Source organism: Rhodotorula graminis, assembly GCF_001329695.1.
Source record: "Rhodotorula graminis WP1 unplaced genomic scaffold RHOBAscaffold_5, whole genome shotgun sequence".
NCBI lineage: Eukaryota > Fungi > Basidiomycota > Microbotryomycetes > Sporidiobolales > Sporidiobolaceae > Rhodotorula > Rhodotorula graminis.
Genome location: NW_017264932.1, coordinates 1,122,112 through 1,135,844, shown reverse-complemented (window position 1 = coordinate 1,135,844; position 13,733 = coordinate 1,122,112). Strand labels below are relative to the sequence as shown.

Below are 13,733 nucleotides of genomic sequence, written 5' to 3'. Positions count from 1 at the left end.
TACTCGGTGTGCTCCAAGACGCGTTATGCTGCTGGCGGACGCGTCGGCGGTGCTGGCGACGAGGCGGAGCGCGACGAGGACGGTGGGGAGGGAACGAGGCCGGACGAGGGGCGGTCGCGGCGAGGTGCAAGGGCAAAGGTGGCTGCAGCTCGTGGATGTACTCGACTGCTACACGCTGTCGCTCGGTGCAGAGGAGCTGGCGGAGGTGAGGGAAAAGACGCGCTCGCTGCCGGCCGCCGTCCGCCTCGACACCGACGACGTCTCGCTATTCTCGCCGAGCCACTTCAGCCAGAGCATATTTCCTTGCTCCCTGATAGCTCTCGCTCGCGTGCAAGTGTCGAACGCCGTGTCATTACATGTTGTGCTCGCCCGAACCTGCGCCGGCACGCAAGGCTGCCGCCGTCGCCGTGACCTCCTCTGCCGCGCTCGCGCACGTAGTACAGAGACAGAAGCACAGGCGAGGCTGTTCGAGAGCCGCTGAAGAGACAGCGCGAGTAGCGCGCCCGCGAGTCGGCGCCGAAAGCAGAGCAGGCGCTCTGACCGCTCCACCTGGCCCAGCTCGAAGCCGACGGGAGCAGAGACTGGCGCTCCGCGACCCGACAAGGGTCACGGCAGTCCTGAGCGAAGCGAGAGCATCTCAACCGCCCGGCGAGAAGCAGGCTCCACCGGGTCGAGGGAAGGAGGAGGGCGGGGCAGCCAGCGAGCACACAGCCGTCGAGAGCGGCAGCGCCGCTGTCACAGAGCAAGTCCTGGTGGACGACGCAGGCCGTGCTGAGCTGGAGAGCGCGGCGAGGTGTTGTTGTCGTCGAGGATCGAGAGGCCGATCGCCATTGATGTGGCCGAGTGGGCGAGGGTGCTGGGCGGTCCTGGCGAGTTCGCGCAGTGCATGGCCTGGCGTGCAGTGGTAGCTGGGGCGTGCAGTTGCCGTGGCAGCAGCCCTCGACGAGCGCAGGCCGAGCCGTTCGAGTGTTGAGCGAGGGGGGGAGATGAGGAGGAGGCGGTCCGATGGGGGGCGAGGGGAAGAGGGTGACGCGACGGGGACGATGGACGGTGGTATGTGTGGCCCTGTCGAGCTGGCGAGCATGCGCAAGAGCTGGCAGAGCGACTTGTCGGGACGAGAGCGAGGTCCCGGTCGAGCCAGCCACCTCGCTCTCTCCCTCTCGTCCTCGTCCTCTACCACTCTCGACCTTGCTGTCGATCGAGCCACCTGTGCGGCACCTCCGTCCAGCACCGCTCCCTCTCGCCGCAGAGCGCCACCCGCACCGCCGCGCCGGTCCACACCTCCACCTCCCCCCTGGTTGTATCGAGCCACCAAGGCTCGCCTCTCGTCGCCCAACCTGGCCACCATCGACCAGAAGACGTTCGCGAGCACCTTCACTGGCCTCAAGAGCACCGCCATCACCGCCGGCTGCTTCATCGCCGGTGGCCTCATCCTCAAGGAGACCCTCAGCCGCCTCCGTCGCTACTCGGACGAGGATGCGCGCCGCGAAAAGGGAGAGCCGACGCGCGATCGAGGCGTAGAAGGCTACGCCATGGGTGCGTCCCCCCTGCCTTGGCCGCTCTCGTCCCTCTCGAAGCGCCCCGACCAGCCGTCGAGCACCCTCCCAGGCGCTCGAGGCACTCCCTGCACCTCCAGCAGCGCACACTAACTCTTCCCCCTCCCCGCAGGCTACATCTACCGCGCACGCTCGTACGTCGCCGGCCCCAAGACGCCCAACTACGGCCGCCCGCTCGCGTGGGCGCTCGATGCCTACAAGCTCCCCCAGTCGTGGTACGAGACGCACTGCGGCGCCGACGCGACCCTCTACGTCCGGTTCCTCGGCGGGTGCTTCATCTGGATGACGTGCCTCGCGTGGACCCTCTTCCCGATCCTCATGTCGATCAACTACCTGTACGCCAAGTCGTCGTTCGACAGCGACGCCATCGACCGCGCGTCGCTCACGGCCCTCGTCCAGGGCACTCGCGGCCTGCACCTCCTCCCGATCCACGTCGTCGCCGTGTGGATCGTCATCCTGTCGTGGATCGCCAACCTCACCTGGCTCGGTCACGGCGCGCTCCGGGTCCGCCGCAACGAGCTGCGCCGCCTCATCCGCGACGACGCCGAGCGCCACCAGCTGTCGACGATCGGCACCATCGACGCTGCGCGACCGCCGCAACCGCCGGCGCCGACCCTCGACCTCGACCCGTGCATCCCCGACAGCGAGATCGGCTGGCGGTACCGCACTTGCCTCGTGCGCAACATCCCGCCGCTCCTCCGGTCAGAGCAGAGCCTCCGCGAGTACTTTGAGCGGTACTTGCGCGACGTGCCTCCTACCGCCGGCGCCGGCGCCGCCGCCGTCGCTGCCCCGACCTCGTCCAGCTCGCCGCCCGACCCGGTCGAGAAGCACGAGTACCCGCCGACCAAGAACAGCGGCGGGTCGACGCCGACCTCGCCCGGCTCAGCCGAGATCGTCGAGATCGTCCTCGTGCGGCGCCACACCGAGCTCAACCAGCTGTACTTTGCGCGGTACCGCGAGGTGCTCCACCAGCTCGAGACGGCGCACGTCGAGCTCGCCCGGGCCGTCATGCGGTGGGTCCGCGAGCGGTTCGAGCGCGACGAGGCGCTGCGGGCGGGCAAGAAGCCCAAGGACCGCAAGCGCGCGTGGTGGAAGAAGCACGTCCGCCGGCAAGATGTCGAGCACGAGGCGAGGGAGGGCGACGACGTCCTCCTCGAGCGCCTCAAGCCGTTCCTCGACTCGAGCCGCAGTGCGCTCCCGTCGTCCATGACGACCGGCGCCACCGCCGAGACGCTGTGGGAGGCGCTGCACGACCTCCAGGCGCACCACCCGTCGATCCTCGACCGGTTCCAGCCCCTGTTCCGCCTGCGGTACTTCTCGGCCGCCGTACCCGCCATCGACTACTTCCTCCTCAAGCACAACCTCCTGTACTCGCTCATCGAGGACAAGCGCGCGCACCCCGAGGCCGTCGAAGCTCTCATGGCTAACGTACTAAGCTCTCATGTTTCACGTACTAAGCTCTCATGTTTGAACAATAAAATTAATATAAATCAGCAACTTAAATAGCCTCTAAGGTTTTAAGTTTTATAAGAAAAAAAAGAATATATAAGGCTTTTAAAGCTTTTAAGGTTTCACCTCGCTTTCGTCCGACTTGCTGCGAGGGACGCTCCTCCAGGCGCTCATCTGGGCCATCACGATCATCTGGGTGCGTCCCCTCGTCTCTCTTCCTCAGACGAGCGCGAGGTTACTGACGCTCGGCGGCGTCGGCGCAGGTCCTCCCCATCTCGATCCTTATCGGTCTTCTTTCGCTCAACTCGCTCCGCGATCACGTACCGAGTCGTGCGTCCTCTCTCTCCCTTCTCTCGACGTGCCCAACTGACTTGCGCTGCCCCCTGTCGCCGCAGTCGCCAACTTCCTCGTCGCCAACCCGGTCGCCCAGTCGATCGTCACCTCGTTGCTCCCGACGGCCCTCATCGCGCTCCTCAACATGTACACGCCGACCGTCATCGGCCTCATTCAGCGTCACGGTCGCACCATCATCACCGAGTCGAAATGGTCCCGCCTCACGCAGTCGTCGTACTGGTCCGTCCTCGCACCTCTTCCCTCGTCCCTTCTTCCCTCGTTCCTTCTCCCTCTCGTTCTCGATCTTCCTCTGACCTGCTCCGCCTCCTCACACGCAGGAAATTCGTCGTCATCAACCTCCTCGTCGTCTTCACGATCGGCACGACCGCCTTTACCGCCCTGCTCAACGCGTTTTCGTCGCCGACCTCGGTCCTCGACGTCGTCGCCGGTGCCTTTCCGCGCGCCGGGACCTTCTTCGTCTCGTACCTCCTCCTTCAAGTGGGCGTCCAGAACGGCGTCGAGACGTCCTTGCTCGGCATCTCGTGGATCAACCATGCATCGATTCGCAAGTACGTCGCGCCGCGCAAGCGGGCCCTCGAGAACATCCCGAGGTTCTTCGGTGCCCAGACGTGGTGCGTCCTCGTCCCCTCTGTCAGTCGTCGTTGCGGTTCGACGAGCTCACCTAGTCGCCTCGTCCGTCCGCAGGCTGCCTAACCACCTCTTCGTCATCTCGATCTGTCTCATCTTCGGTTCGTCCCCTTCTTCTCTGCCCGCCTTCCTGTCGACGTCGAGCGTACACGAGCTGAATTGCGCGCACCCGCAGCCGTCCTGAACCCGCTCGTCCTCGCCATCGGGTGGGTCTACTTCGGTTTCTCGACCATCGTCCTCAAGTCGCAGTTTGCGCACGTCTACTACCGCCGCAACTTCGAGATGAACGGCCGAGTGTGGTTCCGGCGCATCTTCCGGTACTCGCTCGACATCTGCATCCTTGCGTCGTTCATCATGGTCGCCTTCTTCTGGGTCTTGCGCGAGTTCGCCTGCGGCGGCGCCTGTATCCCTCTTGTGCGTCCCTCTCCCTACCTCAAGCTCTCGAGGATGATCCTGACGGTACGCCGAGCCTGCAGATCCCGATCGCCGTCGCCGTCAAGATTCTCGGCACGCGCTGGTTCGACCACCTCATGGACGAGGTCGACGAGGCGTGCATCGACGCCATCTGCGGCGAGGGTGACCCTCTCGCCGAGCTGTCGGTGCCGCTCGCCGACGACGGCGAGAGCGCCGCCGTCCGCTCTCGCCGGGCGGCATTGTCCGAGGCGTTCTCGACCGTCAAGACTTTCGCCATCGTCACCCTCCCCTCCCTCGCCCTGCACCCCTCCGACCCCCTCCCGCACCCCTATCCTCGTCCTACGTCGCAGCTCGCCGCGCATCGTCGAGCGCAGACGGACCGCGCCGCCTCGCTCGGCGCCGCGAGGGTCAAGCAGCGCCCGAGGGCGAGCACGGCGCCCGACGACTGGGGCCGCCACATCCTCGACCCGGTCGTCTCGGTCGACGGCTCGACGACCGACGAGAGCGCGCACGGCTCGCCGCAGATGACGTCGGTCGCCATGTCGGCGCAGGCGTCGCAGGTCGGCGGCGGCGACCCGGCGGTCCGAGCGGTCGACTATGCCGCCGCGCAAGCCGTCTCGGCGGAAAAGGTGCCCGGCGAGAAGCGTATTCCCGAGGACGAGCGCGACCGCAAGGGCGACGTCAAGGAGCACGGCGAGTCGGCGACCCGGGCCCTCGTCACGCCGCACCCGCCCATCGTGCGCGACGACCGCCCAGTGTCGCACCTGCGGTACCGCAACCCGGCCGAGGTCGAGCCGCTCGCCCGCACCCTATGGCTCCCTCGCGACCCGCTCAAGCCGGTCGACCTTGGCGACACGGTCGACTACCACGGTCGGGCGCTCGTCTCGAGCGCCGGTGGGCGCGGCATCGTCGGGCAGTGGGACGAGGCCGAGACGGACCTCGGCGACGACGACGACGAGGGCGAGGGCAGCCCGGAGAAGCTCGTCATGTCGCCCGCGTCGCTCATCTACGACGGCGACCGGTCGCCGGACGAGCTCAAGCGCGTCGGGAGCCGCCTGTCGAGCATGAGCGTCGGCGGCGCCGGCGTGTACACGCTCAAGGGCACCGAGCGAGTGCGCGTCGCCGCCGATGTCGCCGCCAAGGCGGAGCAGGAGGAGCCGGCGGCGGCGAACCTCGTGCGCGCCGCCAGCCGCAGGAGCTCGATCGGCCGTCGGTCGTCGGTCGCCGCGTCGCCTCGACACTCGCCCGTCCTCGTGCGCCACCCGGACGCTCCGCGACCGTCGCCGCCGGGCATCCCGTCGTTCACCGACGAGCCGTCGACCATGAGCAGCGCCGAGCAGGCTCAGTCCTCGTCCGCCTACCCGTTCCCTCCCCCCGTCCCGGGCCCGTCCTCGCCGCAACGCGACACGCACCTCTCGCCCAACCGCAGCCTGCGCCACCGCTCGCCGTCGGCCTCGTCCACCCCGGGCAGCGTCACGACGGGCGAGGGCCCGACCTCTCCTACCTCTCCCGCCTCGCCCATGACGACGCGTACGGCCCGCTCGGCCTCGGTCGCGACGTCGATGCGGTCGGCCCGCACGCTCGGGCACCTGCGCGTCGCGGCCCACGAGGCCGTCATCCTCGAGGACGCGGCGGGCGAGGACGCGGCGGGCGCCGTCAGCGTCTCGCAGAGCGCCGCCGTGCGCAGCGAGCTGCTCGAGGAGGAGCGCAGGAGCCACTTGGCGCACCGCAGGCAGGAGGAGCACCGGATCGCGCAGGAGCGGAAGGACAGGGAGGTCGCCGAGGGCACGGCCAAGGGGGGCGGGAGCTGGTTCAGGCGGCTCCTCGCCAAGCAGGAGGTCGAGGCGCAGGACGACGAGACTTGATGTTGTACCTCTCGTGTTGCACATGAAGCAGGTTGTGTCGAACGCCCAGCTGGGTCGAGGTTCGAGCTGCACGAGCACGAGTGCTCGGTTCGAGAGAGCAATGTCTACCGGCGGCGAGCGGCTCTGGCTTGTCGGCGGGTGAGTCTTTGCGAGCTTACGCCGACTTTTATCGCTGTACAACGTCGCCTGGACGCTGCGACGAGCAGGGAGAGAGCTCGTTGTGATTCAGACTGAGCAGCGCAACTTCCCCGCACTCAGCCGTGAGCGATCGAACGAGACGACGATGGAGCTGGCTTTCGCTCTCCTCTCACGCCTCGCCGAGCACAGCGCACAGCTGCGCAAGCATGCCGGCACCGCCTACAGAACCGCACCGCAAGGGCCACGCCAACGCGGTCGACGACGCCGTCCTTCGAGCCACCATTCAGCACACGCTCCACCGCCGCCTCGCCGTCCACCTCGCAGCCGAGGGATTGGTCCTGTGCCCGCCTGTCGCCGACAACAAGCAGCAGCACCTTGGCCAAGCCGTGCAGCTCCCCTGGGGCAGCGCCGAGCCTGTCGCGTGCGAGTGGGGCGGCGACCGCGGCGCGGAGGACGACAGCCTCACGCTCGTCGTCGACGGCATCGCAGGGCTGCTCGCGGGCTTCCACGACAAGTACCTGGTCGTCATCACCGAGTCGACCGCCGTCGCGACCCTCCCCGACCCTCACCAAACCTCGGTCCGCACGACCCGCTCCCTCCTCGCCATCCCGCTCAGCTCCATCGAGGCGGCCCGAGCCGTCGTCGCCAAGCACGTCGCCAAGCAGGCGTCGAGACGCAAGCGCAGCGCGTCCGTCGCGTCGACGCTGAGCGCCTTTGCCCGGCGCGCAGGCGTGTCGGCCACTGCTCCCGACAGCGACGGCGACGGCGACGGCGCCGGCGCCACGCCATCGGCCGAGTCGAGCGACCTGAGCGACCTCGACGACACGGCAGACGAGGCCGACGCTGCGCCGGTCGAGGTCCCGCCGCCGGACGAGCAGCAGCAGCAGCAGCAGAAGCGGCCGTTCTGGCAGCGAGCGCTCTCGCGCTCCAAGGTCGCGCCTGCCGCCGTGCCCGCCGTCGCCGACTTTGCCCAGGCCGAGGGCGCGACGTCGAGTGCACCTGTCGAGTCGAAGCAGTCGAGCGCTGCCGACCCGAACGAGGCGGCGCCGCCGGATTTTGCGGACGCTCCTGCACTCCCTGACCTCGCGGCGACCGCCACGTCTACGCCGTCGTCTAGGACGACCAAGGCGGGTGCGCCGGCCGACAAGGAGGTCCTCGCGTCGCAGCGTGAACTCGACCGCAAGCTCGTCGCCGAGGTCATCCGCACGTTCACGGGCCTGTACTTCTCGTTCTCGGGCGACATCACGCGCTCGCTCCAGGCGCGTCACGAGTCCGACGTCGACAAGGACCTGCCGCTGTGGCGACTCGCCGACCGCCGCTACTGGTTCAACCGCCACCTAATGACGCCGTTCGTCCAAGCCGGCGTGCGTCCTCCTCTCTCTTTCTCCCTTCCGGCACCCTCGAGCGTCACGGACGGCCCCTGACGTCGCCTCTCGGCCTTTTATGTAGCTGCACAGCTTCATTCTCGTCCTCATGCAGGGCTTCTGCGAGGAGATCACGGTTCCGCTCCCGATCCAGCCGTACCGCACGCTCTCGGGCCGCGAGCCCGACCCAGCGTCGCCGGCTTCCATCGACCTCGACCTCATCATTATCTCGCGTCGCTCGACTGAGCGCCCGGGTCTACGGTATCAGCGTCGCGGCATCGACGACGCCGGCCACGTCGCCAACTCTCGAGACCGGCAGCGACGCATGCGCACAAGATGCGCCAGGTCGCTCACTTGCGCCTCGCTCGCCGTCCCGGCTCTGCACCTCTTTTGGTCCCAGTCGCCGTACGCCCTCAAGCCGCCGCCTGTCCTCGAGCGCACGAAGGAGGAGAGCCGAGCGGCGATGCGGCGGCACTTCGACGACCTCGTCGAGCGCTACGGGCCTGTCACGGTCATCCAGCTCGCCGAGACGGACGGCAAGGAGGGCGTCGTCGTAAAGGCGTACAGGGAGGGTGTCGCGAGCCTGGGCCTCAAGGACGTTCGGTCCGTCCCTCTTCCTCCTCTCGCTCCTCCCTCGCCGCGCATCCTGACCCTCTCCTTTCGCACATCGTTAGCTACCTCGACTGGGACTTTCATAAGGCGACACGCGGCTTCCACTACGAGAACCTGAGCCAGCTCATCGACCTCGTCTCGGACGACCTCGAGAACTTCTCGACCTTCTGGGCAACGCCCTCCACCGTCTACTCGACGCAAAGGGGCATCAATCGCAACAATTGCGTGGATAATATAGATAGAACGGGCGTCAGCCAGGCCGCCGTGTCGCGTTGGGTCCTTCGCCGCCACCTCGTCCACCTCGGCCTGACGTCCGGCGAGGAGGCCGGCATGCACGACGACCTCGACCTCGCCTTCAACACCTTGTGGGCCGACAACGGTGACGCCATCAGTCGCGAGGTGCGCCCAGCCTCTCTCAGCCTCTCTCTCTGGACGAGGGCCGTGCGCCGGAACTGACCTTCTCAAACTGCAGTACACCGGCTCGAGCGCTCTCAAGGGCGACTTTACTCGAACAGGCGTGCGCAATTGGCGAGGCGCCGTCAACGACGCGAACAACTCGATGGTCAGGCTCGTGCAGGGCACCGTTGCCGGTGCGTCCTCGTCCCCCTTCTTTCCTTTTCCTCCACGCCCAACCTGACTCCTCTGTCCTCGTCTACAGACTTCTTCAAGCAGGCCGCTCTCGACTACATGCTCGGCGTCAACGTGCGCGCGTTCGAGGAGTTTTCGGCGCGCCTCGAGACGAGCGACCCGAGCGAGATCCTCCGCCTCGGCAAGATCCGCCAGGAGGCGATCGACACGTCGTGCCGCGAGGTCCTGCCCGAGGGCGAGGTCAAGGTCGACGCCTGGACGCTCCTCTCGCCGTCGCCGGGCGACAGCATCGTCCGCCCTCCCGCTCGTCGCGGCAAGTACGAGGAGAAGGTCGTCATCCTGTCGAGCCGGGCCGTCCACGTCGTCAGCTACGAGTACACGCTCCAGAAGGTCTCGTCGGCGGTCCGCATCCCGCTCGGCAGCATCAAGGGCGTCCAGACGGGCGCCTACATTCTGTCGTCGCTCGACGCCGCCGCTCGCGACCCGACCGAGAACTACGGGTTCCTCCTGCGGTTCGCCGACGAGGACGCGACTGAGCAGATGCGCACCTACTCGCTGCGCACGACGCCCACCCGCAAGTCGTCGTCTGCCTCGTCATCATCGTCCGGCGGCCGGTCGAACCTCAAGCCGCTCAAGCTCGCCGCCGCCGACAAGTCGTCGCCCTCTTCTGCCTCGTCCGCTTCCCCTCTCGAGACGCACTTCTTCGCCTTCAAGGCCCTGCGGCGCGACGCGATCCAGGTTCCCGGCGCCGGGCCCGACGGCGCGAGCCGGATCGTCGACTCGGCCGGCGACGACAAGACGGCGCGCGACATCGTCCGCAGCATCGTCCGGCGGATCAAGGACGAGTGCGAGCGCGTTGGGCCGGGCGTCGGCGACGAGGGAGCGTGGCAAGAGGAGGAGAAGGACATCATCAGCGTCGCCGAGAGTCGGGCGTCGACGAGCATCGTCGACAAGCTCACGCACTCGCTGGCGCGAACGATCTGGGCGTAGCTCTCTGTTGATCGATGCCGTTTTCTCTCGCTCAGCCGGCGTGCTTCGTGAGACTTCTCGAGAGCGCAAGCGAGCCTTCTTCGCCGCAGAATGAGCGAGAGCGAAAGCGCTCGAGCCGCTTCCTTCGTCGCACTCTAGCTCTCGCTCTCGTCTCTCGCCCAGCCTCGACGTCGTCGGACAGAGTCGACATGATCTAGTATTGACAACACGGTGGGTAAGGAAAGGAAAGACGAGGAGGAACAGGCGCCCTCAGCCGAGGAGCCGGTTCGACAATCTCGCGATACCGCCCCGCCAGTTGCGCATGCCGCCCATCTTGAGCGCACCCTGCGTATGCTGCACCGCGTGGTACCCCTGCGCGACGTCTTGCAGCTGGAGCTGGACTGGCGCTGGTGCTGCGGCGGCGGCGGTGGCCGTCGAGGAAGGATCGGCGGCGTCGCCTTCTGCGGCGGCTTTGCCGTCCTTGCCGGCGGCGGCAGAGGCGGCGAGGACGGGAACGACGACGTCGGCGGTCGGGAGAGGGGCGGAGAAGAGCGAGGTCGGGATCTCGAGCGTCTTGCGCGCCGGCGAGGGCGGCGAAGCGATGGTCGTCGGCGCCTCGAGGCCCTTCCTCGGCGGCGCAGCGGCGCCCTTGCCGCCGTCGCCGTCCTCCTTGACCTTCTTGGGCGACCCGGCCCCGTCCTCGTCGCCCTCCCTCCCCTGCCCGCCCTTCTCCCTCGCCTCGTCCTCCTCCTCCCTCCTGCGCTTCCGCTCCTCGCGCGCCTCCCTGCGCCGCTCGGCCTCGCGCTCGACGCGGCCGTGCGCAATGCCGGCGTCGCACAGGGCGCGCACGCACTCGTATGCGAGGAAGCCGAGGACATCCATGACCTCGTCCGAGAGGGGCGCGACCGTGTCGAGGAGCGAGGGGAGCGAGAGAAAGTCGCGGAACTTTTTGCCTGCGAGCGAGAGAAGGAGCGTCAGGAGATGAGGCACGGGCAAGGTGGCGAGCGAGGCAAGGGTGGTCTCGAGGAAGGGAAGAAGAGAGAGGGAGCGGGCGACGCACTTTTCTTGTACACGAACGAGGCCTGCCTCGCCTGGGCGTACACCTCGTACTCGTCCCTCGTCATGCACCTCGTCACCTCGTCGGCCTCGCGGAGGCGCTGCTTGTTGACCTCGTACGCGTCGGCCTCGTGGTCCTCGTGCGACTCGTGGTCATCGCCGCCGAGGTAGTCGACCCAGGCGTCGCTCAGCTCCCACGGGAGCCGCACCGTGTTCTTGACCACCTTGAGCGTCTTGTCTGCGCGCACAACGGACCGCATGAGCGCCGTTCGAGCGGAACGAGTGGATCGCTCGAGAGAGAGAGAGAGAGAGAGCGAGGGACGCACCCGAGACGGGTTCCTCCATGCCGTCGATCTCGTCGTCGGCCTCGTTGGGCTCCTTGAGCTTGCGGCGCACGTCGCGCCAGCTGAGGTAGCTGCGCAGGCGGTTGACCTTGGCGCGGTCGTGGCGCACGAGGAAGACGAGGTCCTCGACGGCGATGGTGCGTGTTGCGCGACGGGTCGCCTGGGCGCGAGCTTGAGTGACCTGTCGAGGACGAAGTGAGGTCAGTCGAGATGCACAGAGAGGAGCGAGGTGGGAGAGAAGGGGCGCACGAGTTCAGCCATCTCGGAGCGAACGACGTCCTCGAGGAACTGGGCGAGGTCGTCTTCGGCGTCCTTGATGCCGGTGCAGACGAAGACCATCGAGGCGATCTCCTGGGTGTAGACGTAGCGAGGTTTGGCTGCGAGTGCGGCCATGGTCGGCGCCAGCTGGGTGGGGGCGCGACGACGAGGTGAGGTCGCGGCGAGCCGAGGTTGCGGGCGGCCGAGGGCGTTGCTGAGGAGCGTCTGTGCAGGTCTAGCGTGCGACTGACTCGGCTAGAGGCGAGTGGAGCGAGCCTGTTGGCGGGAGAGATGAGGAGGAGAGCTCTCCATCCTCGCTGCTCTCCCTTCGACCCTGTCACCGCTGCCATGAGCCTGTTTGCCAGTGGCTCGCGCGCACTGTGGCGTGCTGCACCAGCGCACGCTGCCCGCACCCGCCCTTTCGCCACGGCCTCGACCACCACCACCACCACCGAGCAATCTTCCCCCGCCGCACCCTCGTCCCCCGCGCCCTTGCCAGGCAGCGCCGTCCTCCCCGAGGCCTTCCGTGCCCAGCAGCAGCAGCCTCCCGCGCCCGCCACGGCCCCCTCGCCCGCCGCCCCCGCGACCCGCTCGTCGCGCTCCCCGGCCGCGCCGTTCCAGGCGGGCGACTTCCTCCAGCAGAGCAACTCGCGCGCGAGGACCCACCGCCTCACCCAGCCCTACAAGCTCCACGTCTACTCGACCCGCAACAACACGATCCTCACCCTCTCGACCTCGCCCGCCTCGGCCCCGTCGTCGTCCTACTCGAGCTCCGGCTCCGAGGGCGCAGGGCCGCACCACCCGATCGCGTGGGTCTCGGCCGGCAACGCCGGGTACAAGGGCGCCGCGCGCGGCACGTACGACGCGGCCGTCGAGGTGGCCCTGCGCATGTTCCGCAAGATCCAGGACCTCGTCGAGCCGCCAGTGCTCGCCGGCGGCCAGCGCGTCAAGGCGGCCGGTCCGCCCCCGACCGAGCTCGAGGTCGTGTGGAAGGGCTTCGGGCAGGGGAGGGACGCCGTCTTCAGGACGCTCATGGGCGCAGAGGGGGACAACGTGCGCGGGCTCGTGAGAAGGGTCACGGACGCGGTGCGCCCCCTCTCCCTCTCTCTCTCCTCTCGCAGTCGACACAGGACTGACTCGTGCACTCGCTCGCAGACGCCGTTGAAGGTCGGCGGTACGCGTCCCAAGAAGCGGCGAGTGTGCGTCGACGCCTTTCTCTCTGTCGCCCCGAGCGCGCGCGACCTCGTCCTCACCCGTCTCTCGTCGCCCGCAGTATCTAGAGCGGCTCTCGGTCAAGCAGGAGGACATGTACGATGAGTGTGCAACAGGGAACGTGCACGAGCGAGCGCGTGGTCGAGCCTCTCGAGAGAGTACCGAGAGCAGGGCGAGGATCTGTCTCGTCGTTCCAGCTCGGCTTGGCTACTTGTCCCCTCGCGCGACCCGCAAGCACTCGTCACCGAGGTCCGGGTCCTCTGGGTCGACGACGACCCACACGTCCCTGCCGGCCTCCCTGAGCAACCGGATCCCCTCGCACTCGACGAAATCGCTCGGCTCGAGGACGCCGACAAAGACGCGCTGGATGGGCGAGTCGAGGACGCGCTGGACGCAGGGGACGTTGCCGCTTAGGCGGGTCGAGCAGGGCTCCATGGTGGTGTAGATGCTCGCGCCGTCGAGGAGAGAGTCGAGCGAGGAGGACGAGGACGGGTTCGAGGTCGAGGGAGGGGACGAGGCGGCAGGGGCGGCGGCCTGGGCGAGCTTGTCGAGTGCGCACTGCTCTGCGTGCGTGTTGCCCGGCAGCTCGCGCGAGTAGCCGGTCGCGAGGACGTCGTGTGGTCGGGTCGGGTGGTGCGGGGCCGAGACGACGACGGCGCCGACGCAGAAGGCCGTGTCGACGTGGACCGACTTGCGGGCCTCGGTGAGGGCGAGGCGAATGAAGCGGACGTGGTCTGGGTCTGCGGCGAGGGGCTGGCGAGGTGAGCGAGGCGGTGCTGTGGGGGGGAGGAGGGGAGAGAGGACGGACCGCTCGTGGTCGGAGTTGGCTGGGGCGACATGGTGGCTGGTGGAGAGTGTGGGAGTGCTGGAAAGAGCGCAGCTCAACCGAGAGAGAGTGGACGGAGAGCGTGAGGCTTGCCCGACCTC

At 67.9% G+C, this 13,733-nt stretch overlaps 6 protein-coding genes across 6 annotated transcripts in view; 3 read left to right on the top strand and 3 right to left on the bottom strand.

Moving 5' to 3' along the window:
* The window catches only part of RHOBADRAFT_64864 (uncharacterized protein), a 186,160-nt gene that overhangs the window by 67,761 nt on the left and 104,666 nt on the right, over positions 1-13,733 (bottom strand). The window lies entirely within an intron of this gene.
* Positions 1,083-6,311, top strand: RHOBADRAFT_53012 (uncharacterized protein; the record flags this gene model as incomplete). Its single annotated transcript, XM_018416619.1, has 10 exons — positions 1,083-1,108; positions 1,250-1,536; positions 1,669-2,984; positions 3,172-3,201; positions 3,269-3,335; positions 3,401-3,578; positions 3,677-3,970; positions 4,044-4,087; positions 4,162-4,400; positions 4,463-6,311. The coding sequence occupies 10 exons, from the start codon at positions 1,083-1,085 to the stop codon at positions 6,263-6,265; spliced, it is 4,284 nt and encodes a 1,427-aa protein (XP_018272061.1). The 3' UTR covers positions 6,266-6,311.
* On the top strand, positions 7,684-9,985 carry RHOBADRAFT_26237 (uncharacterized protein). Its single transcript, XM_018412737.1, has 6 exons — positions 7,684-7,767; positions 7,853-8,370; positions 8,442-8,778; positions 8,852-8,969; positions 9,038-9,705; positions 9,865-9,985. The coding sequence occupies exons 1-6, from the start codon at positions 7,744-7,746 to the stop codon at positions 9,955-9,957; spliced, it is 1,758 nt and encodes a 585-aa protein (XP_018272060.1). The 5' UTR covers positions 7,684-7,743; the 3' UTR covers positions 9,958-9,985.
* RHOBADRAFT_53010 (uncharacterized protein) lies at positions 10,207-11,729 on the bottom strand (the record flags this gene model as incomplete). Its single annotated transcript, XM_018416618.1, has 4 exons — positions 10,207-10,889; positions 10,997-11,230; positions 11,319-11,517; positions 11,586-11,729. The coding sequence occupies 4 exons, from the start codon at positions 11,727-11,729 to the stop codon at positions 10,207-10,209; spliced, it is 1,260 nt and encodes a 419-aa protein (XP_018272059.1).
* On the top strand, positions 12,282-12,791 carry RHOBADRAFT_6478 (uncharacterized protein; the record flags this gene model as incomplete). Its single annotated transcript, XM_018418579.1, has 3 exons — positions 12,282-12,506; positions 12,546-12,680; positions 12,750-12,791. Coding segments are annotated over 3 exons (402 nt in total), but the record flags the coding sequence as incomplete, so codon positions are not given.
* On the bottom strand, positions 12,977-13,645 carry RHOBADRAFT_53008 (uncharacterized protein; the record flags this gene model as incomplete). Its single annotated transcript, XM_018416617.1, has 2 exons — positions 12,977-13,546; positions 13,615-13,645. 2 exons carry the CDS (start codon positions 13,643-13,645, stop codon positions 13,014-13,016), a joined length of 564 nt encoding a protein of 187 aa, XP_018272057.1. The 3' UTR covers positions 12,977-13,013.